The sequence below is a fragment of the Seriola dumerili genome, unplaced genomic scaffold (genome assembly GCF_002260705.1).
Source record: "Seriola dumerili isolate Sdu_G_001 unplaced genomic scaffold, Sdu_1.0 BDQW01000079.1, whole genome shotgun sequence".
In the NCBI taxonomy this organism is placed as follows: domain Eukaryota; kingdom Metazoa; phylum Chordata; class Actinopteri; order Carangiformes; family Carangidae; genus Seriola; species Seriola dumerili.
In genome coordinates, this window is record NW_019174334.1 from 1,587,943 (window position 1) to 1,611,607 (window position 23,665).

At 41.5% G+C, this 23,665-nt stretch overlaps 1 protein-coding gene and 1 non-coding gene across 3 annotated transcripts in view; one reads left to right on the top strand and one right to left on the bottom strand.

The window, feature by feature from the left end:
• arfgef1 (ADP ribosylation factor guanine nucleotide exchange factor 1) overlaps positions 1-10,089 on the top strand; it is a 51,712-nt gene extending 41,623 nt beyond the window's left edge. For both annotated transcript variants that reach the window (XM_022744276.1, XM_022744277.1), the window contains 14 exons: positions 191-342; positions 1,393-1,565; positions 1,758-1,918; positions 2,485-2,615; positions 2,914-3,043; positions 3,223-3,358; positions 3,813-3,951; positions 4,338-4,410; positions 4,718-4,877; positions 4,972-5,111; positions 5,266-5,437; positions 5,583-5,721; positions 7,828-7,945; positions 8,678-10,089. In XM_022744276.1, coding sequence (XP_022599997.1) covers positions 191-342; positions 1,393-1,565; positions 1,758-1,918; positions 2,485-2,615; positions 2,914-3,043; positions 3,223-3,358; positions 3,813-3,951; positions 4,338-4,410; positions 4,718-4,877; positions 4,972-5,111; positions 5,266-5,437; positions 5,583-5,721; positions 7,828-7,945; positions 8,678-8,887 — 2,034 coding nt within the window. In that variant the 3' untranslated portion in view covers positions 8,888-10,089. The remainder of the gene's footprint in view (positions 1-190; positions 343-1,392; positions 1,566-1,757; positions 1,919-2,484; positions 2,616-2,913; positions 3,044-3,222; positions 3,359-3,812; positions 3,952-4,337; positions 4,411-4,717; positions 4,878-4,971; positions 5,112-5,265; positions 5,438-5,582; positions 5,722-7,827; positions 7,946-8,677) is intronic.
• Positions 10,090-22,808: 12,719 nt separating this feature from the next.
• On the bottom strand, positions 22,809-22,881 carry trnar-ccg. The gene has a single exon. It is a non-coding gene; the product is annotated as a tRNA-Arg (tRNA).
• Between the last annotated feature and the right edge of the window lie 784 nt (positions 22,882-23,665).

Here is a 23,665-nt window from a genome sequence, read left to right on the forward strand (position 1 = left end):
GGGGTTAACTGTTTTCACCTGGATGCTTGTTTCTCAGCTGTATCTCGTACTGAAAGAACAGTTTGTCCTTTAGAAGCTGCACTTGACTTGTGAAATTTAAGAAAATGTAAAAAAAAAAAATAATAAATAAATAAATAAAATGTTGAAAATCCAGCGTGATGTTACTGAAATATGTTTCATCTCTGTGCAGGTTGGCTGTAATTCCAATGAAGATGTGGCAATTTTCGCAGTGGACTCTCTCAGGCAACTGTCCATGAAATTTTTAGAGAAGGGGGAGCTGGCTAACTTCCGATTCCAGAAAGACTTCCTGAGGCCTTTCGAGCACATCATGAAAAAGAACAGGTAAAAAAAAAAAAAAAAAAAAAAAAAAAAAAAAGACTGTACATTTAGTTGTGTGTAAGTGCTCATGTTACAACACCAATGTAAGCCTGTAGTGCTGGTTTGTGCGAACACAGGGTCTGTATTGTGGCCGAGTGGTGACTATTTCTGGGCTGCAGACACACACTCCCCTCCTCCCCTCCACCCCAGTCGCAACTCTCTGTCTTGACTGTTATTCATTCTCTTTCTGTCCGTCTTTTTCTTTTTACTGCAGTGAGTAAGCATATTGTTTGGTTGTTCACTCAGAGCGAAAGCAGCAACACAACATTTCCACTGGCCCATTTGAGTCGGTTTGCATTTACCCTTTCAGTGAATTTCCTTATATGGTCCAAATCTGTCTTGAATGGAATTTTAGCAGCTATCGGTTATAAATGAGTTTGATTTGGCCGTCGTAATTATCTGCGTGCAGCGCGTCTGAAGGCAAGCTGTTTTACTGCACCACACTTTTCATTGATGTGAAAGAGGAGCAGTGTAAGTACAAATCCACCCACACATTGAACAGACTGAGAGCTTCAACAGAGAGGAGATGGCAGGCGGCCATGTAAACCCTGCAGCGCAGTGTGGCCATTAGACTCACTCATATTGCCCTCCTCTGTGTGTGTGTGTTTGTGTGCGTGCGTGCGTGCGTGCGTGCGTGCGTGCGTGCGTGTGTGTGTGTGTGTGTGTGTGTGTAATGGTAAGTGGAGGCAAAGCTTTTCTCTCATTCATAACTACTGAGCAATTAGGAATGCTCTTCACTATGGCAACAGTTGCTGTACAAGCCTGTTGTACCAAGACTAACCAGTGCTGGAATAATGATTCTGTCTGAAAATGGAATTGAGGATGTTATTAGGAGCTTTTAAAGCTAATTGACAATGAAGAGATGAATTTCTGTCTTTTGACTCTTATGCTTCTTACTTTCTTCTTCACCCTCACCCACTCTTTCCCTCCCCTCCCTTTCTATCTGCTCTTCCTCCTTAACTCTTGACCCATTCCTTTCAATTGTGCAATTCACACCTCTATCTCTTTTTCCAGGTCTCCCACCATCAGAGACATGGTGGTGCGCTGTATAGCCCAGATGGTAAACTCCCAGGCGGCAAACATCCGCTCAGGCTGGAAGAATATCTTCTCTGTCTTCCACCTGGCTGCCTCGGACCAGGACGAGAGCATTGTAGAGCTGGCCTTCCAGACGACTGGCCACATCGTCAGTAAGTCCAACACACACACACAAACACACACACACACACACACAACCTTCCTAATTTATTTTCTTAATCAGTTACATTCATCTTGTGGTCAGCATGTATCGGCTCTGACATTCAAGTCTTGCTCTTTCTCTCCATCTTTCCCCTTCCTCCTGTCTTTATCTCCCTTCACCCGCCTCTGACTTTTATTCCCAGCGAATGTATTTGAAAAGCACTTTGCCGCCACCATCGACTCCTTCCAGGATGCCGTTAAGTGTCTGTCAGAGTTTGCCTGTAATGCCTCCTTCCCCGACACCAGCATGGAAGCCATCCGCCTCATCCGACACTGCGCCAAATACGTCTCAGAGAGGCCACAGGTCAATATCCGGCTGGTTTGTTTCTTATTTAAAGGTGCCCCGTTCATTGTCTTCATTCATTGTGAGGAATGAAGCAAAATGCGTTGACTCAGCGGTGCTTCATATTAGATAGAAGATGAATAATGTTGGTTTGTTGAAGCAGCAAATCATGGCTGTGATAGGAACAAGAATAATAAAGATGATGAAGCTTTTATTAAACATAATGCGTCTGAACAACACATTCAAAAAGCAACGTCAAGGCTGTAATCATTTTCTGCTTCAACTAGAGTACAGGGATGAATTAATGCCGAGGTGTGCAGTTGTATATCTATCTCATTCTATCTATTCCAGCGTGTATCAAAAGATTTAGCGCAAACAGCTTCGGCATTCCACTATCATTCTCCTCATGTTTGACATAAAGAAGGAGGATCTGTGCATCAGGAAAGCATGAAAGAGAGAGAGAGAGCATGTTCGTGTACGTGTATGTATAGGGCATCCATGAAAACGTGTATCTGTGTAGGAGGGTTAATTCTTCCCTGAGGCAGAAATGGTAGAGTGGTGAATATGCCTCCTGTTTTCTCTGGCAGGCCTTCAAAGACTACACCAGTGATGACATGAATGTAGCGCCTGAGGACCGCGTGTGGGTGCGGGGATGGTTCCCCATTCTCTTCGAGCTGTCCTGCATCATCAACAGGTGTAAGCTGGATGTCAGGACCAGGTAGGCGAGGGTTCACCTTTAGCCTGCTATTTCAGGGCTTGAAATGTCTGTATTGTTAAAGGTGTGAAACTTGATTTTTTTTTTCTTTTTTTAACACATATGACTCGAAGTTTCAAATGTAAAGGCAGCGATAAAGATAAGTGCAGGCTCTGTGTAGTCTCACTGAACATTCGCTGTTTGACTTTAAAATGTGTAGTAAAAGAGCAAATATCTGCTATGGCATCAAGGAAAGTACAAGTGTGTGTGTGTGTGTGTGTGTGTGTGTGTGTGTGTGTGTGTGTGTGTGCGCTTTTCTCAGGGGGTTAACGGTGATGTTTGAAGTAATGAAGACGTACGGGCACACCTTTGAAAAACACTGGTGGCAAGACCTGTTCAGAATTGTCTTCAGGATCTTTGACAACATGAAGCTGCCTGAGCAACAGACTGAGGTATATGACAAGTCTTTCAACCATCTCATCCTGTGTTTTAGCAGCTGTTTGCTTCGTCCTCTGCGGTGGAAATCCATACAAATACTGTGGAACGCATGCCCCTAAAACATCACAATACAACAATCTGTAATCTTCCAGTATATCGCGGTGTTTCACCGAGGTTGTGTTTGCGCCCTCAGAAAGCAGAGTGGATGACCACCACCTGCAACCATGCACTTTACGCCATCTGCGATGTCTTCACCCAATACTTCGAGTCCCTCAATGACGTCCTGCTGGATGATATCCTGGCTCAGCTCTACTGGTGTGTGCAGCAAGGTGAGCAAACGGCAACCTCTTATTTACCCTGTTATTTTTACTTTTAAACAAGTAGGGACTTTTAAAATTTCCAGGATGCAGGGCCCATTAAGGCTCAGATTGTTTGGGAGGCCAAACAATCAACCGTTACAACAGTTACTGGAAATAGCTTTAAACTGGGCTCGGCTGCAGAACTAAGAGACGGCCTCTGAGCTTTCATGTGTTGCATCAATACTGGCCCATCACTTAATAAAAAGAAGAAGGTTAAGAAAGAGATCAATAACCGTTTTTAGTGTTTTTGAGTTGTTTATTAAAAAATAGAAAAAAAGGAGAAACCTCAGCAGGCTTTATAAATCGATACATCTTACTTTATTTGTCACTCCTGTCTTTTTCAAATTACCCTTCCCTCGTCTCTCCCTCCTCGCGGTCCAACCTCTCCTCCTCCTCCTCCTCCTCTTCATCTCTGCGTCTGTAGATAATGAGCAGCTTGCCCGGTCAGGCACCAACTGTCTAGAGAATGTGGTCATCCTGAACGGAGAGAAGTTTTCCCCAGAGACCTGGGACAAGACGTGTAACTGCATGCTGGACATCTTCAAGACCACCATCCCACACGCGTAAGCTGCTGCCCTGATTACAGAACCAAAAAAACAAAACAAGCCGTGCTTTTTAATTTACATACAAATAAGGACTTCAAATCTCTGTAATGATTGGAATCATAAACCTGACATTAGTTGCTAAATGACAGTGGTAAAAGGAATTGTTATTTACCACATTCAATTTTGCTATGAATTTCTTGTGTAATCTGATTGTTCCAAATACAAACCAAACAGAAATCTGTAAGGAGGTAGAAATGATAATCAACAGAGACTTTAACTAAATTAAGACCTCGTTTAGCTTGATGTATTATCCAGCTCAGACAATTTTCTAGTGTGGAGCTTGTTTGTCATTTTGTACGAGGCTGAACATGATTTATTGAATAAATGCTTTTCCTGTTTCCCAGGCTGTTAACATGGAGACCAGCGGGAGCAGAGGGAGAACACTTGACAACACAGAGCCTGTCAGACAAACAGTTGGTGAGGAAATACAATATTTTTCTGTTTTGCATGCGAATGAATTACTGTTTGTTCTGGTGCTTGCATGCGGTGCAGATCATTTTTGTGAACTTAACATATTTTCCTTTGTGATGTTTGTTGAATTTTATTTACATATCATTTTCATTTCTCTCTTGTTTTAATTTTACTGCTGGGAAACAAAATATTTGTCTTTGTCTTCTTTGGTTTTAATTTGTTATACATAATTTATATGCCTGTGCTGTGTGTGTATAATTTGAAGTAATGTAAATTTATTGTAAAGCAGTAACTCTTTCCACTTTGCCCTCAGGACTCCATTTCCCAGAAGTCATTGGACATCCAGTCCCGCTCTGACGACCAGCATTCCATCAGCAGTGCTGACAGGGTTGCCATGGAGAACCGTCGGCAGAGTCAGTACAGCGCAGCCTCAGGCATGTGTGAGGACGGCTCCAGGGGCAGGACCCCAACAAGTAAGCATGTTGATACGTGTTGACTGACCACCACTGTTTGTGTGTGTGTGTGTGTGTGTGTGTTCTGATGGACATTTACCTGTATGACCCACAGAGGTCCAGGAGCAGCGCTTATTCTCAGCCTTGCTGATAAAATGCGTCGTGCAGCTGGAGCTCATCCAGACTATCGACAACATCGTGTTTTTTCCCGCCACCAGTAAGAAGGAGGATGCTGAGAACTTTGCTGCCGCTCAGGTATAAACAGCTGTGGCTCAGTGATAATCACCATCACTAATTAGTATTATTGTTTCAAAGCTAGATCATGTTACTTTAACATGGTGCATCATTCTTTTTCAAAGCTATGTGATTTGAGAGAATAATAATCTGTCATGTGTTTGTCTTTCTGAAGCGGGACGCTGTATATGCAGCAGACGTCCCAGTGGAGACCCAGAACCAGGGGATGTATCGCTACCTGACCTCTGAGCAGCTCTTCAAGCTGCTGGACTGCCTGCTGGAGTCCCACCGCTTCGCCAAAGCTTTTAACTCCAACAACGAGCAGAGGACCTTGCTGTGGAAAGCAGGTGGGGCAACAAACCAGCATCTGCAGCTTTGTTCCTTTGCTTTGGTTGAACCTTAGGGCACATTACCAAGCTGATTGTGGAAGGATTTTCTGTGTCGCTTCTTGTGGCAACTTCGCATTTTTGCCTTCATGTGTGTGTATTCAAGGTTTCAAAGGAAAGTCAAAGCCCAACCTGTTGAAGCAGGAGACCAGCAGCCTGGCCTGTGGCCTGCGCATCCTGTTTCGTATGTACACAGATGAGAGCCGCCAAGACGCATGGGCGGAGGTCCAGAGACGACTGCTCAAGTAAGAAACCACATATGTGACCACATGCATATCCTGCTGTATCACCACTGCGTCTACTGAATCTTCCAAGAAATCAGTGGATCTGAGAACGACGCCCACTCGGCTACCTCCATTGACACTTTTCTAATATTGTTCTGACACAAATTATTGCGGTTAAGCTTCAGTTCTCTTCCTTCCACCTGTATTTTCAAGCTGCCCACAGACAGTGACTGTAGTGCACCGAGAGCATTAGCACAGCATTATGAAGCAGACTGTAGACTTCCTAAACAGCCTGAACCACTGATCTTGGTAATGGTTTCTGTTGTTGTCGCTCGGCTCCCACTAATGATGGTGTCTGCTTTTCTTTACGATTGTTTATCATTTTTATGTTCAGCAGGAGTAAACTACTCCTACTCCTACTAAACATATGTTTAGCGACAGCTGGAGGAATAGATCGGTGCATATGCCTAGAAATGTGCCCTCACTTTGACAGAATTCAAAAGCTAATTGGTGCATTTTTTGTTGAGACTTTGCAATGGAAATATAATGAATACATTCAAAACTTGTCTGTGTAAAATTAATATGCGGCAACACGCTTGTACAAAATTTCTGCTTGAATAAACTGGCTCAGTAATTTATTTATGGATATCAGAGTTTTGGGTCTGATTAGGTTTCAAAAGTTTAAACTTCCATCTTTCATTATTTTTAAGTTTTAAGATGTCCTGAAAAAAATGAGAATGAATACATGAGTTAATAATACAGAAAGTCTTGAGGGCAGTTTCTAGTTCTCGGGTCCTTTTTAACCATCATTTGTGCAGATTCAATTGGCGCCATATTAGGGACCTTTTTGCCAATACATCTGTTAAATATTAATATCAGCTGATAGTAATCGGTTCCCTCAACCCCCGGTCTATGTGTGCGTGTGAGTATATGCATGTGCTGTGAGTTGAGGTCAAACTGGGGTTAAGCTAAAGATGTCTGTCACACATTCACCATCACTAGCTCCAATGTGGGGATAAAGAAATCACACTTCTCCGGGCAGAAACGTCAATAGCCACCTCGGAGGAAGGAGAAATGGACACTGGCACTCAGAGGAGGGGAGGGGAGGGGAGGGTTGTTTTGATGTTACTATCTACAGTCGGTTACTCACAGGCACAGCTCGGCAGTTCTCTGAAACGGATGCCGTGCGCTGTATAGATCCAAAGCAATCAGCACACTGATCTCTCATTGTTCAGTCAGCACTGCTGTCGTCGCTGCATCTTTATTCACGCGCCTTGCAAACAGTCGTCACCCCATTTCTCTCGCCGCCTCACCCTGATATTGATGATGATATCAAGATAAAGCAGAATCATCGCCTGTCTATCCTACTTGCATTCATTATTAGAGAGAAGAGGAGAGTGAGGAGGAGGAGGAGGAGGAGGAGGAGGAGGAGGTGGAAGGGTGGTGTCTGCATGTGAGAGTGGCTCAGAAATCCTTATTCACTGAGACACTGTTATGTGTCATCAGGCCTGTATTTTGTGTTGCTTCCCTCTTTCTCAAACACAGCTCATCCAACAAAGGCACAGATTTATTCTTAAATTGAACAAACACACACACACACACAAACCCTTGTTTACCAGAGGCCTTGTACAGCACACATGCAAGTTTGATTAGTGCAGGGTGCAGGGCAGATTTGGGAGGTGATTAACGTCACAGAGATTGGAGTGCAAGGGAGCTGTGAGTCTGGAGGAGGAAGAGGGAGGGGGATGAATGGCTAACAGATGGCGTTGATGTCAGGAGAGGGCCGCAGGGTCAGACAAGAAAGGTCAGAGGTCACGTCAGTTTTCCTCAAGCTTGAAACTGTGAAGAAAAATGTCTAATTGTTTTCATAATAACCTCAGTCAGTGGCTTTAATTAGCAGTTACTGGGCGAAAACGATCTTCATCATACTCCCCTTGGCAATTTTTCATGTGATAAGCAAGGCAGAGAAGCAGATGCCGTCTTGCCACAGTACATTACAGAACAACACAGCTCTTACTCCTTCTTTCGTAACACCCAGTTTGTTTGTTTTTTGTTCAATGTTCTCGCAAAGTATTAATACATGTTTCTTTTTCTTTCTTTGTGTTTCTCCTTGTCCGTGTCCTGTAGTGTGTGCAGTGAGGCTGTAGCATACTTCTTGGCCTTGACCTCAGAGAGCCACAGAGAGGCCTGGACCAACCTGCTGCTGCTCTTCCTCACCAAGGTGCTAAAGATCAGCGATGAAAGGGTGAGGAGCCGAAACTTTCCTGACCACTATGCTGTGTGTGTGACCTGTCGCACACATACCAGATCATTTACAACTAGGTCTCTTATCCAAAAATAACAGATGAGGCTGAGCTGTGAACCAGAGTGGTATTTCAGACCATTGGTATAACGAGGAAAAAATAATGGCTATGCTTTTTGATAGTTTTAGATTTGTGGTTTCATTGTTTACTAAGATCATGTTTATGGTGTCCTGTTATACAATTTTAAAAGAAACCTCAAGACAATCAGAAACATATTTTTGGTGTGCCCATTTTCTAAATACACCAAATCAATGAGAGGGGGGGGGGTCTCTCCATGCTGATCACATTAAGGGTGCAGATGGAACAATGCAGCAGAGCAAGAACAGAATTGATTGCATTTTATGGATTAAATCATCACATTGGAACCTTTTTGATATTTTAAGACTTGGAGTCATAAAACAAATACACTACAAAAAGGATGAAGGTGCAGCCCCCCTCCCTCATGCGCAAAATTGAATGTTATGTTTTCACTTGAGTCGTTGCGAGCTCTTTATGGAGCTCATCAAAAGATACCAGAGATTGATGCTGTCACTGAACAGCCAGCATATCAATGAGATTTTAGTCCTTAAAAGTGTCACTTTATTCTGTGTAGCACCAAGCACTAAGATTTCTGTGCCTCTGTCTATGTCTCACTCTATCTTTCTCTCTGTCTCTCATCCCACTTCCACCTTTAGTTCAAAGCTCATGCATCCAGATACTACCCTCTGCTGTGCGAGATCATGCAGTTCGACCTGATCCCTGAGCTCCGGGCTGTTCTAAGAAAGTTTTACCTGCGGATTGGCCTGGTGTTTAACATTGCACAGCTACCCGAGCCTCAGCCGACACATGCAGAGCAGGAGACAGATACGGAGGTGGGAGAGGAGGCTGGGGAGGAGGCCCAGTGATGCTGCACCACAAACAGCCTGGAACACAGAGCTCCAGTGAAGCCTCCACCTCAGATCTGTGCGACTGCGCTGTGGCTCTGTGTTGCCTCAGCGCCATCCATGTGGTTTCTGCCGAACACTTGGCCTAAATAGCTGACTATAAGTCGGCTATGTGCTACCACCCACCCGCACCCTTAACCCTGTCACCACACACACACTCACTCACACACACACACACACACACACACACCTACACACTCAAACAGCCCAGATGGAGTACTTGATATCACAATAAAAACAGTAATGTCTTGTACAAGGTGTAGCGATGCCTCCACTGGATAAAACTACTGATAAACAACTGACAGTCACCCATATCTCTGATCTGCTCAGAAGGAATATATTTCAAAAAAATGTGTGCTTCTTACTGTATATTTAAAACATTAAGAATGAATGGTTTCAACAACATGCAAAAAGACATATTCAGTAACTATGAAATGTGACCTTTGTCACACATTGATAGTGATGATCTTTCTGTCTGCACCGCAGATGGCTAACATTAGTATTGATAGCCTCTTGGATGAAACTAGTTGTACAGATCTGCCGCTATGTAATATAATCTTATAACACTAGATTTCATTTATTTTTGTTTATTTTTTTCCTCCTATGGATTTGCTGCACTTGATCCTCTTTTTTTGAATGCACTGGAGATTTTACTTTTATGATAATTTATTTGACTGTACCATCTCCTGCAGATTGTCCTATACAGTACGATTTGTAACTGAACAAGACCATGGAAAGTGAAGGGTTAAATTATTCCATTTTATATGTTCTTAGGTTTGTATCGAAGGTAGATGATAACTGGGCGTCTGAAACTGGAAGACAAGAGAGCAACCTGATGCTAGCTGCTTTTGATTCACTAGTCTGTTTTCATGTTTGAGTTTAGTTTTCACTCTTGTGTACAAAATCAAAAGTTAATAATATATTTAATGTTTTTTTTTTCTTTGGTTTGGGGGAAAATTATATGTATAGAGAAAATGACAAATGTTAGCTGTGCTTTAAGTATGAATGGGATGCATTCCTGCTCATGGATGTAGAAAACAAAATGTATATGATACAGCAATGTAAAGTTTTCTATGTTGCAAAAAAGATTATGTACAACTTTCTGTACAATACATCATCTGGCATCCTAATCAGGTTCTAGGTCAATAAAGTTTTTGAACTTGGTTGATTTGAAATGTTGAATCACTGACTTCTAAATGATATGCAACTGCTAGCTCTTTATTATCCACTTTAATGATCAGCCAGGACAACATTGAATAATAATGTTTTTTATCATAAAATAATACTCTACAGTGTGTATTTATAACTAAAATAACTACATTAAAATGTACAGTACATATGTCTATGGTACATTCACAGATATTCACCTTATCAAACATGCATAGGCTAAGTCGAAGCCGTTAATTGTGTGTGGCTCAGTAAAAAGTGTTCTTTTCCTGCAGAGAGGAACTGACCACAGTGAGTTTTGAATAAGCTGGTTATTGTCTAATCTAACAGAAATCAATATTTATACTGGAAGATTCTGGTCTCTCATAAGCTTTTGAACTAATGTAACCAAAACCCATATTTAACATGTAAGACGGTGTTAAGTGATTCAAGCATCATGAAGCAAGGACATTCTTTCTCCACCACCACCTGCATCTACAGAAAAGGGAGGTTGGCGAGCCTCACTCAGTGCAGTTTCCCATCCTTGGAGATCATGTAATGAGAGCTATGTGACGCAGTCTGTCAGCCACGGTGGAGCATCCATCCCTCTGTTTGGCCTCTCTCTACGGGCTGAGCGTTTTACAGAAGCTGAGGTGCCAGGCCGCAGCCAGGGCTCTGTGGCAACAGTCTCCACAGAGACACGCCTCTCCAGAGCAGAATGCAGAGATGAGACATCCCTTTCATCACCAGACAGCCTCTCTGGAGAGTACAGAGGTTTATCCATCGCACATTTCTTTAGGCACACATTAAAGGATTCTTAAATATAACATGTTGTACACACATAATACATATTTCTGCAGTTTCACAGTTTAGAGTCAAGTTATTAGTATAAACAAACAGACTCAAACATTCAGGAAAGCACTGTAACAAAGCCAAATTGAGATCAGGGTTAAAAATCCAGTTTAAATATAAAATTTGAACGCACTGCATTTTAATTAGATTCAGTGTGTATTTACAAGAGAAAGCTATGTTAATGGGACAGTCTCAGTGGATCAATGGCTATGTGCCCTTCTATCCGTTGTTATTGTTATTTAAAAGTTTCTCATGGACAACAGCATGGAAATTGTTTCATCTCACCTGATTTGCTGTTATGTTCCCCAGTGTGCGAGTCTTGTCTCGTGATGCGGCGCTGGTTGTGTGTTCTGACCTTGGCCTCATCGTTCAGACTGGTCGATGACGGCAGAGACTGAGCGTATGTTTGGGTCTCATGCTCCCTCTGATCCACAGAAATCTGTTAAAGTTGTAAAATTAGAAAAGTAAAGGGACTTGAGTGATTCAGTACTGAAAGCATCAGAGCGGGATACTGCTTCAAATCATCAGCGCCATACATCATCGTCATGTCTCCTCCGTGGGGCTGTCCTCTCCCGATGCTGTGCTGAGGGCTGAGGGGATCTCTGCTGATCAACTCGCTCTTCACATGCATCACCACTGTAAACATCTGACAAAGCCCAAAGCCATTCATCATTAGACACACCTCTTTACAGCTGGACAGAGATTAGGGACCTAAAAGTTCATTCAGTTCAGATATGTGTAATGTGAAAGAGATGAAAATCAGTCTATCCAGCAAAACTTTTTTTTAATGAAAGGAGGGGAGATGGAAAAGGGTAGGAGGGAAAGTATTAAAAAATTCTACAACAGGCTTTTCAACAATTTCTGTACTGCCATCATTCCCAAAGCCTGGCACTGTGCTATCGCCACCCTGCAGCTGTCAGTGGCACCTTGCACCCAGCATTGGCAACAGCTGCAACACAGAGACATGAGCTGGCATGTGCCACAAAAAGCCTGGCACAGAGACAAAGAGGTAAATTAGCCTGGCACACAGGCTGTTGTAGTGTGTTATTGTGAGGGTGCATGTAGCTGACCTCCCGAGCCATGTCACCTTTGTAGAAAACATCTGGAGCCTTAGAAAAAGAAAAATCCCAGAGTGCATTGTGTATGTGTCTCCACTGATGTAAACATTGTTTTCTTGCTTGAAAGAAAAAAGAAAAGAGGAACAGGGACAGCCTTTACAAACAAACTATGTTTAGCCAGGCTTACCAATAAAAGCAGTCTCAGATGGCAACATGGAGTCTCTGTGGATGAAGTGCCCAGGTTTGTTCCTCTGAAAGAAGATGCAAACAAAAGTAGGCGCCAATAAAATATCTCTAAGCCAAGCAAGTCTGACTGTCAGAATGAAAATACATATAAACTCACAGGATTATAATGGTTCAGTTGCTGGTCCAAAAAGTCTGGAGAGAAACACAGCAATTAGTGAAAGAACACAACAATTTGAGACTTTTGTTTGTGTGTCTGTGTGTGTGTCTGCTTGCTGACCGTGCTCTTCTTCTTCTCTCTTCATGAGCCTAATTTTGCGTCGCTGTTCACGTAGAAGTGCCTGCTGTTGGATGTCTAGACTTTGTGCGTCAGTCGGAGGGTCAGGGTACATTTGAAGGACCTCCTCACGGGATGAGGTGTCTGACGAACATAAAGGGAAGAAGAGGAAGCTCAATAGATATTTGTTATATATGTATATATATATATATATATATATATATATATATATACATATACAATCAAGGGGCTGTCAGGTTGTATTCTTTGAATGATGCAACCATAACAGTTGCATTAGCACAAACAAATCTAAGGTCAGGAAGCACAGACTAGAGATAATTAAAAAGAAACCAACAATTTTCATATCTGAGCAGCTCTAATTGCTCCCTCTCTTACTGTCTCCCTCTCCCTCCACTCTCTCAAACAGCAGGTTGGCTGTTGGCTCCACGGCCTGGCTAAAGCCTTCCCACTTCATTCCATCAAGGTTTGAAAACAGAGAGCAGATCTTTCAGATGTTAGGTTGGCAAAAATCCAAAATTTACATGTGGAAGTTTGATAAGTGATTTAGTCAATTGGTCACAAACTAGCATTTCTTCCAATTTTTTAGGTTTTACAAGCTGCAGCTCCGCGTGTCTTTCAGACCCCTGCATTAACTCGGTCTGGGAACACATCCAAAGCCATTTCCTCGGTCGCTTTCGTTACATTCTCTGTTCACACTGCCAAGCTGCTGTCACTGATGGACGTCTCCCATGACCTCATGAGATTAAAGTTTCAGTGTGGCTAGAGGGAGACAGAGGACTGATGAGACTCTGGAAAGTCTGAACCATCTGGCAGTGCACAGCCGGTTTAAGACTGCAATGATCCTGTTCCTGCGTCCTTACACCAACACCATGACCAAGGCAATTATAAAAGGGTTCCTCAATGACTTCCTCAAAGTTGGAAAAGTGGGTTGGTTCAGAGTATAAAAGCAAAGTAAGCAATGTCAAATTCGTTTCAGTTCAGTGAAATGAACTGATTTGCCATGGAAAGGTGATGTGTGAATACATTCAATTAATTTATAAATAAATATAGGCATTTGTGAATATCTTCCTAACATAGGTTAGTTGGCGACTCTAATGCCTTACTATACTATTGAATTTTTTTATCTTTGCTATTGCTATATTATGCCTTTTTACCTTACTATACTATTACTTTTTTGCCTTACTTTATGTGACATTTTAGTGCCTTACAATACTATGACTTTTTATTCCTTGCTATACTACAACTTTTTATGCCTTACTATAATACGACTTTTTATGCCTCAATATGCTCTTTTTTTTTGGAGTGAAAATGAAAATGCAATCTGTCAGTCCTCTCATCAAGGCAAGGTCATCAGTTAGGATGTCACTTCCTTGCTACTTGTTTGTCTGTCTGGGGCAGTGGCAGCTGCTTGTTTTACCAGGGCATAAATGACACAAAGATCCACTATGATACACAGTGTTTAGTGTTGAACAGTTGAACAGCTTCTCCCCACCCCCACTTCCCATTCACTATTTAAAATGTATCTTCATCATCATCACAGGGCTTTCATTCCCACAACATGAATGTTTACTGTCGCCATGGGAACAGGTGTCAGTTTAGTAGTTAATGTTAGCTCAGCCTACATATTAACAATGAACAATAAAATTGCAATACGTCACTTCTTAACAAAACAAATATCAATACCATACTTTCAAAGACCTTAACCAGGTCCTGTCACTTCATATCTTACAACTGTTGACGTGGTGCACATTACTTGTCACCGATTATTTGGGGAAAAAAAACAACACATAGAGGACTACGTGCTCTTAAAGAGTAATACAAGTCACTTTTAGTTCAGACTGGTGGAGAGTTTGTTTCAAAACTGTGTGTGTGTAAAATTGAAATCCACAAGTGTAGAATTGAGATCCACAAATGCTTTTTTGGTTCACAAATAGAAAATTGATTCATAAATGTCTGTTTGAAAGTTGTTGTTGGATGTCTAGACTTTGTGCGTCAGTCGGAGGGTCAGGGTACATTTGAAGGACCTCCTCACGGGATGAGGTGTCTGACGAACATAAAGGGAAGAAGAGGAAGCTCAATAGATATTTGTTATATATATGTATATATATATATATATACATATACAATCAAGGGGCTGTCAGGTTGTATTCTTTGAATGATGCAACCATAACAGTTGCATTAGCACAGTGATAAAGAACAAACAAATCTAAGGTCAGGAAGCACAGACTAGAGATAATTAAAAAGAAACCAACAATTTTCATATCTGAGCAGCTCTAATTGCTCCCTCTCTTACTGTCTCCCTCTCCCTCCACTCTCTCAAACAGCAGGTTGGCTGTTGGCTCCACGGCCTGGCTAAAGCCTTCCCACTTCATTCCATCAAGGTTTGACAACAGAGAGCAGATCTTTCAGATGTTAGGTTGGCAAAAATCCAAAATTTACATGTGGAAGTTTGATAAGTGATTTAGTTGTAAATGTTAGGAAGATATTCACAAATGCTTTTCATTTATTTGTAAATGAATTGAATGTATTCACAGATATTTTTTTTATTTGTGGAATTTGTTTGTGTATTTGCAAACGCAATTATATTTGCAAGATATTTTTGTGAATTTGTACATTTATTTTTTGTATTTGTGGAAGGTGTTTCCTATTTACAGATTAAACATTTATGCATGGATTGCCCATCTATTCAAACAAATAATACTGAAACAAATCTACTTCCATAGAAGATGGCACTAGAAATCAGAAAGTCACTGCTCATAATACTGTAGTCATGAAGATTTAAGGCATAGCAATCTAATAGAAAATTGACCAAGGGTGTTTTTTTCTTTCAGGGCCTAAGGCTGACCTGATTAGTGAGTAAAATGTTCCTTGATAAAATGAGACCTGTGTCTAATTAATGAAGTGTCTTTCAGTACCTCTGTATTTAAGTTGGTTGAACTCCCTGATGTTTTGCATGTTGACACCTGCAGCATCAGAGTAAATTGCAGTTGACGGCTGGTCAGCTTGATGCGCTGATTCAAAGGCATCCACTCTCGGACGTCTTCTGGGCCTGAGCAAAGGAGGTAAACCCCACAAACAACAACAACTACCTTTAATAACACGCAAGCGTCTTTCTGATAATGTGGCAGTAGCACATTATCCTGGATGTTTTTCACCTGTGCACAATGAATAAAACAACCAGTTAAGTTTCTGTGTAACAAGCTTAGACTGTAACCAAAGAATAGCCATGAAACAGGCACAAGTTCGAGGCCATCTCTCAGATGATTTGGAGTAAACTAATTTGAATATAAGCAGAGACTTTACAAGTAGCTTGTTATACATAAATCATTTTTGCAACACACATATATGGTTAGTAAGGCCCTGTTGAAGAGCCCTTCAGCAACATTCTGAATCCCTATTGCATCCTGCACTTCAGCTGACCTTGCTGATCTTGCAAGGTGATGACAGATGAAAAGAAAATTTCCTGTTGGGGATCATGCTGTTATATTAGTTCAGTAATGAGCCCCTGAAACAAATCTGAATGGAGAATAGAAGATAGCCAATCTGACCTGGGTCACTTTCATTAACGCAAGAATGCCTTTTTAAATATATATATAGCAAATCAACATTGCCATTAAAAAAGACAGAATTAGTATTGTGTCTTGCCCTTAATGCATCTGGGGGTGCATTAGGTGAAATTGGATCTGAAAGGCTACAGCACATCTAATAACTCATCTAAATTAACTAATTTTAAGCCCAGAATTACCCCTGCTGCTGGGTGTCTAACAGTATTACCTGCTAGGGGGAGTGTAGTGACTCTCCTGTCGATCTGTTTGGCCCAGCTGAACCTCCAGTTGTCTCTGCTCTTTCCTCAGGTACCTACGGAGGGCTGACAGCTCTCTGATCACTTCCTGTTGACCATCTAAAGCAAGCAGAGGGAGTGAGAGGAGACAGACACAAGGATGGGAACAATACATTTTTGAGTAACAATTTATGATTTACAAGAATTAGATCTTTTAGAGATGGGTGGTGTACAGACAAAGACAGTCTTACCTTGTAGCTGGGGTATTTCCTCAGGGACTGGTTGGTAGTGTGGTGCTGACACAGTGCGCTCCTATTATGTCAATTTTGAACATTTTTTATTATAAATTCACACCATTACATTACATGTTTGATGTAAAAATATTTGCACTGATTGACTTACCGTCCTGGAGGAGAGTTGGCTCACAACAGAGGGAGAGGGAGGGCTGGATGCCACAAGGTTTGTCCGGTTCTTTTGCAAGGCTGGGATGGGAGGAGATGGCTCTCTCTGTACATTTATGAGCAGAATCACGTTTCTTGACAAAGATGTTTAATAAAACTATAGCTGCAGTGCCAATGTCTTTTCAGGTTTACTGTACCTCATAACTCAACTGCGTCCGTTTTTCCTCTCTGTCCCTGGTTACCTCAGGTAACCTCTTCTCAGTCTCTTGTTCCTGTCTCTTCTTCTTTTCCTCATTCTGACGATGTGTCTTAGGTTCATTGATCCAGCTTTGGTTCTCCAGCCTGTGCTGCAGAGAGTAAAGACAACCATTTCTCAGTGGCAAGTCCATTGCAAAGAGAACCCCTGCCCCCAAATATGCACCTCTCTTGAATGATGTACTCTTCATCAAAGAGATGAAGGCTCCTCACCTCAACCCTCTTTTTCTTCTTTTGCTCCTCCTCATATTCCCGCTGTATGCGAACCCTTTGCTCTGCCAACCTCCTCTCTTCGTTCTCCTCCTCAATCCTCATTCGTTCCCTCTCCTCTGCCTGCTTTCTTTTGTTTTCCTCTATCTGTTGGTATTGACAAAGTAAAATTACAGTTACAGTGTATTTACAAATTCTTTAATACAAGTTCTTGGGAACATTAAAGTAGTTGGAAACAATAAACCGTATTCAGATTTCACAAAAAAGACACTCACACACACTAAAGCAGCTCATGTTTTGTTTGATCAGTGCCTTTGCTTAGTATTCAGGCAGTTACCTGCACAGATTGTAGAGTGTGGCCTACCTGTTGTTCAAGGGCTTCTCTGTATCTGTCCTGCATGGGGAGCTGCTGTTGAGTTGTCTGATCATTGAAACCTACAAGGACAAGTGAGACAGAAAGTAATCTATCAATAAGGAGAACAATGCACACAGCATACACACAGATGCTCAGTAGAGAGTACACAAAATAATCTAGATGACAGATGAATTTGGCACAGTTATCCAGAGGGACTGAACACTACCTGATAGTTGTGGGGAGATGGGAGTGCTGGCCTCAACTCCAGGAGTGTCTCCGTTCCTCATCAAAACGTTTTGTGTCTGTTCTCTATTCTTGAACACAGGATTCCTACATGACTCCTTATTGATCTTGTTCCTTTGATTCAAGTCATCTGAGAGCATGGAAATATTTATAAGTAACTAAAATATGCAGTAATAAGAGACTACCCTGAACAATCATAAAAGAATCTCAGGTTTAGCAGACCTCGTAAGGAAGTGAAAGCCAACTTACGAAAAAGGTTGCCATTTTGGTCTTTAATCGGAGCGCCACCCCCACTTCGCCCCCAGGGGTTGTAGGCCTTCATCTCAGCCTCTATCTTGGCATCATATCGCTCCTTTTCTTCTTTTTCTCTTCTTTTACGCTCCGCTCTTTCTTTGATCTGGACACAAGGATGGCAGGATGTTTGAAAAGTTGATGCACTTTCAGAGACCACCTCTGTCCCTTGATATAGTGTAGTGAAAGTCTGTCTTTGTCTTGCTACAGTGTATTTCTCTGCCCATGACTCCACCATGATCTACTGTCAAAATATTGAAGCCTGTCCCTAAAATCAGCCGATGCCTGGGGGTCCTCTGCCATCAAAATGGAGGAAACAGCCTGTTACAGGAACCATTAGCATATCAGTCTGTTGCTGCCACCCTCAACCCTTTGACTGAATTACCAAATCTGTAAAAAACACCTTAACACCAGTTAACAGAACTGTAAAGTGGGCACAGAGAATATTTCCATTAATAATTTGAGAAGTTAGTTTGGGGTCTGTTTATGGCGGTCAGGTGATATATCATAGATCTCATGATGTACCTGCTGCCTGAGTGCTTCCTGGTAGCTCAGTGCACTCTCTTTCCTCTGCTTGGACTTGTCTACAGGAAACTCTCCAACATCCAGGGGTGACGCTCTATACTGATCAGTTGCTCTAGAAGCAGACAGGCAGAGTGACAAATGATAAGGCAGAGAGACACAGTTATTTTGCAGTGAGGGCCTTCTTCTGGAAGAGAGGAAAAATATCTAATGATCATTGACTAATGTAAAAGCTATCACACCCTACAAATTGATTGCACATATTTTGAAAATGTTTAAAATTGTGCACACTGAATTAATCATCTACTTAAATAAATTTCTATTCTAAACATCAAGGTGGTTTGATAGACACTGACTCAGTGCAGCGACTGGGTCTGAGAGGAGGTGGTTTCTGAGGAGAACTCTGGACATTCCCAGACTGCTGCACCCTTCCAGGTAGATCATCTAATGAAGAAAATACACAAAACACAAGATAATAAATACACACAATTCAACAGTTTCATCAGCTATCTGCTGCCACCGTCTGCCAGCTTTTCTTTCCAACATTACTTTTATTTTACCCAGGCCGGGGCAGAAATTTAGCTTTAAAATAAAAATTGAAAGGAAATAAACGTCACCAAACAGACCAGCTGGATGAAGTCAGATCCATCTGGATCTGCTAAACTCATATCCAATAAACTGTACGGTATATCCCCTTAGTAATAAAATCAGTTCTGCTGTAAAATGAGATTTATGAATTGCTATGCCAAGTCCTCTTGGCCATTGATATGGTGATAAAGTGGCTCCATAATAAATGCTAATTCTCTACAGAGAGGTCTGGGAGTTTATTTAAGGCAAGGTGAATTACTCCCATCTAAGGTGATTGTGCCAGATACTGCAAGTCAGTTAATGACCATGAAAATACTAGACACAGTGTTGACCAGTCTTGCAAAAATATCGAGTTGAAACTCGCTGGAAATGCAGTAGGTAATCCATCACAGTAAACAGTAAAGTTGTTTTTTTATTGTGTGTTATTGTTGCTTTTTGTTTGTCATGACTGCACTTTATGTCAGTCTGCCATTAAAACCACATTGCTAGAAACATTTCTCAAAATTAAGAAACTATACTTTGATAGTGAGGAAGATTAGGATCCAATGGATTTCTTGTTCCATAGTAGTAATAGGGTGCATCATATGGAGTCTTGTAATTATTAGTTACAGTGGGAGGTATTGGAGGAGGAACACCAGCAACCCTGAAAAAACAAAATCACAGATACTTCAATGAATATAAGCAGAGTTGTTAAGTTCACCCATGTAAAGGAACAAAAAGCAGCAGTGAACTACCTTGGAATGGCCAGCTCTCCAAGCATGTTTGAGAAGTTCCTGTGATAGTCCTCATTAAAATAGTCCAGTGAAGGGACACCTTGTGCTGCTCCCATCACAGACCCAGGCACCGTGTTTCCTGCCAGCTGACTGAGAGCTGTACTGTAGTCCACCTGGGAATTTCCCAGGAGGTCTCTCTGTTCTGTGTCTTCAGTAGGTTTGTTATCTTTTGGCCTTGGATTTGGGTCCTTCCCTATGGCCTGTAGATCTATTCTGAGCTTGTAGGGAACATCTCGTATCCATCTGTCATATTGGCGATTTACAGCTCCAAACTGCTTAAGTCGGTCAGGCTGAAGAGGTGATGCATCACGGAAAAGAGATCCATCACAAGAATTCAGACAAGAATATTGAGAAACCCTCTCAAAATGTGAGGTGTTGCTCAAGGCAGTGTTGTGACATCACATCAAATCATTATCATCAATGATTGTGATAAATAGTGACATAAGAGAAGTGTGTAATGAGCTGTAGAGACTACTTCTACAAGATTACAAAACACAGCATTAAATGCAGGACTGTGACGATTGTATTACAGCAAGATGGGATCATTATGTTATGTTATGTTACGATGCTACATAATATGTTTTAAAAACTGTATTAATTTTTTAGCTCTTTCTTGTAATGCCATATTCCTACCTCTTTTTCAGGGTCTGTGGCTCCAGTGGCTGCAACCCTCAGCTCAAGTGTCTTCTCCCTGAAAACAAATGCAAGTGCAAATCATCCCATCATTTCTGTCTTGTTGACTACTGACATGCCAACTCCAATGAAATTGTTTATTTAGGGAATAAATACTTACCTCATCTTGTTTCTCTGTTGTTCTGCAATTTGTTTCTGAAGCTCTTGCATATACTGTTCTTTCCTCAACCGAGAGGCCGTCTGCTCTTCTGTTGCCCCTGCATGACAACAGAGAGTCATAAACATACAAGTGATGATGCTGAAAAAAGATTTCAGGTGACAAATTCCATCAGTAATCACACAAGTCAATAGATGTCTAAAAGCATCAAAAGATAAAACTGGTATTTACCAATCAGTAATCCAGTAGCAAACTCAGCTTTATCTTTGCTGCTAGCAGGTCTAGATCTTGCAGCCATCCTCATGCTGTCTGTTTGGAGGCTATTGAACACAGATGCACAGACAGAACCAGACACTCCACAAGATACCCTTATACAGTGGATAAGGATAACAGCACAGCAATCAGTTTCCTTCTTAGCCACACCCAGCTACTATTTTACATCAACACTGCCTCACAGTTTGCCTGCAGAGCTTTCTGGTCTCTAACACAGAGATGAAGAGTGAAACCCCATTCTCCAATAAATCTGGCCCCTCTGATAGAACTGGGGTGAGTAATTGTTTGCCTGGAGCTGGGCCAAGGTTCACCCTCGTTCACTGCCCCATACGTTAAAGACTTACTGACAGTAGCTCAACATAATGGCATAAACCGGAAACAATGAAATGCAACAGCATGTAAGAGAAGTGCTGAAGAGCAATAACTAAGTATGCAGCAACAATCAATACCTGTCTGGTGTAACAGTTATCCTGTGTACTTTATTGATTGAGAAAATTTATGTGACTATCCAGGAGGATGTTATTGGCTTTTGAACATTGTATGTGAATACGGTTGCTATCTAGAATGATTCTGTCTCAGCAATACAGTTCTCACAAAGAAATGGATCTTTCTTACTCTGACTTCCAAAGCCAGTCATTGTTGTTCTGATCATGAACGCCAGGGGCCTCCACCTCCTTTATGTCCAGAGGAGCTCTGCAATAGAAACAGACAAGAGAAGAGGAACTATATTACCATGCCCATTACTCCATGGTGATGGCGAATACCAGTAGCTCAAAATCATACTTAGGAAAAAAGTTACACCTGTTAGCTCTGTGCTCTCTGATTCTCCTCTCCTCTTTGTACACAGGCTCTGGGTTGTGTCTGTGCTTTCTCCTCCTGTGTCTGAACTCCAGCTCCTCCTCGTTGTCTGTGAATAGCTCCTCCTCAGAGGTATAGGGCTCTTTTGGTCTACAGATTTGCCAACGTCTTCGCCCCCGATAGCCTGGTTCCCAAGTCCCAGTGCTTTTTCCATTATCCACTGCATCAGTAAGAGTGGCAGCATCTCTCCTGGATGCAGGGCACTCCCTGGCAGGAGGGGGTATGTTTGTGTGGGTGTTGAGGTTGGGTAGATGAGAAGCTGGAGAAAAGATGCGTACAGCATCTGAAGCTTGAACCTGTCCAGGCTGAAAGTGAAAATGTGGAAAAACTTTAATTTGAAAAGCATTTACTTTATACCAGTGTGCATTAAAAGTTGCAAGGCACATAACAAAAATCTTTTTCTATAAACAATGTATTTTGGTTAGAAAGTAGAATTGCAAAAAATATAAAGATCAATGTGCTTCATTGTTTATTGGCTATTCTCATTACCTTAGAAGTAACAGGAGGTGTCCCCCTCTTTAATCTTCTGATTTGAGTTTTTTCCTGGAGGAAGAGGTTGTATTCTTTTTTTCTCTCCTCTCTCAGTTTTTCCTGTGAGAGAAACAAATGTAGTCATGTCTCCAAAGCAACCATCTCATTCAGGCAGGGCAGCTACATTTCGTCACTATAATCATCAAAATTTCTATACCATTTCATGTCTATTAGAAAACTAAACATACTGTACAAAGTGATTAACATACAGTAGGTCACCTTCTGAAAAAAAGACACCTTACTATATTTTTCTCATATCTCAGTTAAAAGTTCCCCTACACACTGAATATTCAATACTTAAAGAAATTTCTTACACAACGATTAAGACAATTGTTGACAGACACTTCAAAGCAGAGGGATCTATTTCTTGCTAAAGCAGGTACCTCCTTCCATAATAAAGTACTTGTATTGTATACTAAACTTTGACTTTCTCCAAAGTTCAAGTTGATCAGGTTTTCTTTGGTTAACCTCACTCAACCCAGGTGGGACTTGAACCCACAATCCCCAGCTCCGGAGGCTGATACCTTATCCATTAGGCCACTGGGTCACAATAGCCCATTGTTAGTAAGTTAGTTAGTTAGTAAGTTCTGAATTCACTTGTAAACAAAAGCTGTTGCCATGAAATACATAGCACTATATAATCAACAATTTATATCACCTTAAGTTGAGACTCTACAGTATATCAGGTCCATCAGTGTTGTTGTGAACAAGTTATATCAAGCCAGGGGGAAAAAGTCCAATTTTGATGACCGGGCAGAGTTACAGTACCTGCCTTTCAGTCGTTATGTCACACTCAGACACACACACACGCACACACACACACAAATGTACTTGTCCAAGTACTCACCTAGGCACACAAAATACACAGACACACACCTTAGCTGATATCTTCTCGTCAATAGGTAAGGAGAGACCCTGTATTTGTGGATGAGGTTCTCTAGGATTTGGATCCTTTTTCTGGACGAAGAATATGACAACAAAGGGATGTTAAGTCAGAAAAATGCAACAGAGAGGCAACTTGAGACATAAACATGTTTGTACTAATCATTTAGTTTTCCAAAAACATCATCAGACCTTGGCAACATATTGTTTATAGTCAAGCTGAAGCTCCTGCTGAAGTTTCTGTTTTCTCTTTTCATAGTCAGTTCCCAGCAGCAAACTAAAGCCCAAGCCTGGAAAATATAGCAAATACAGTATAAAACACACATTGTATGATGAAGACTATACTCAAAGAATGCAACCTGTTCACTCTCAGAGACTTGCACAATACCTCTGTCTAGATTAGGAATTATTCCTTGTGCTGCTGATGCTGGAGGCATATTTACAGTCTC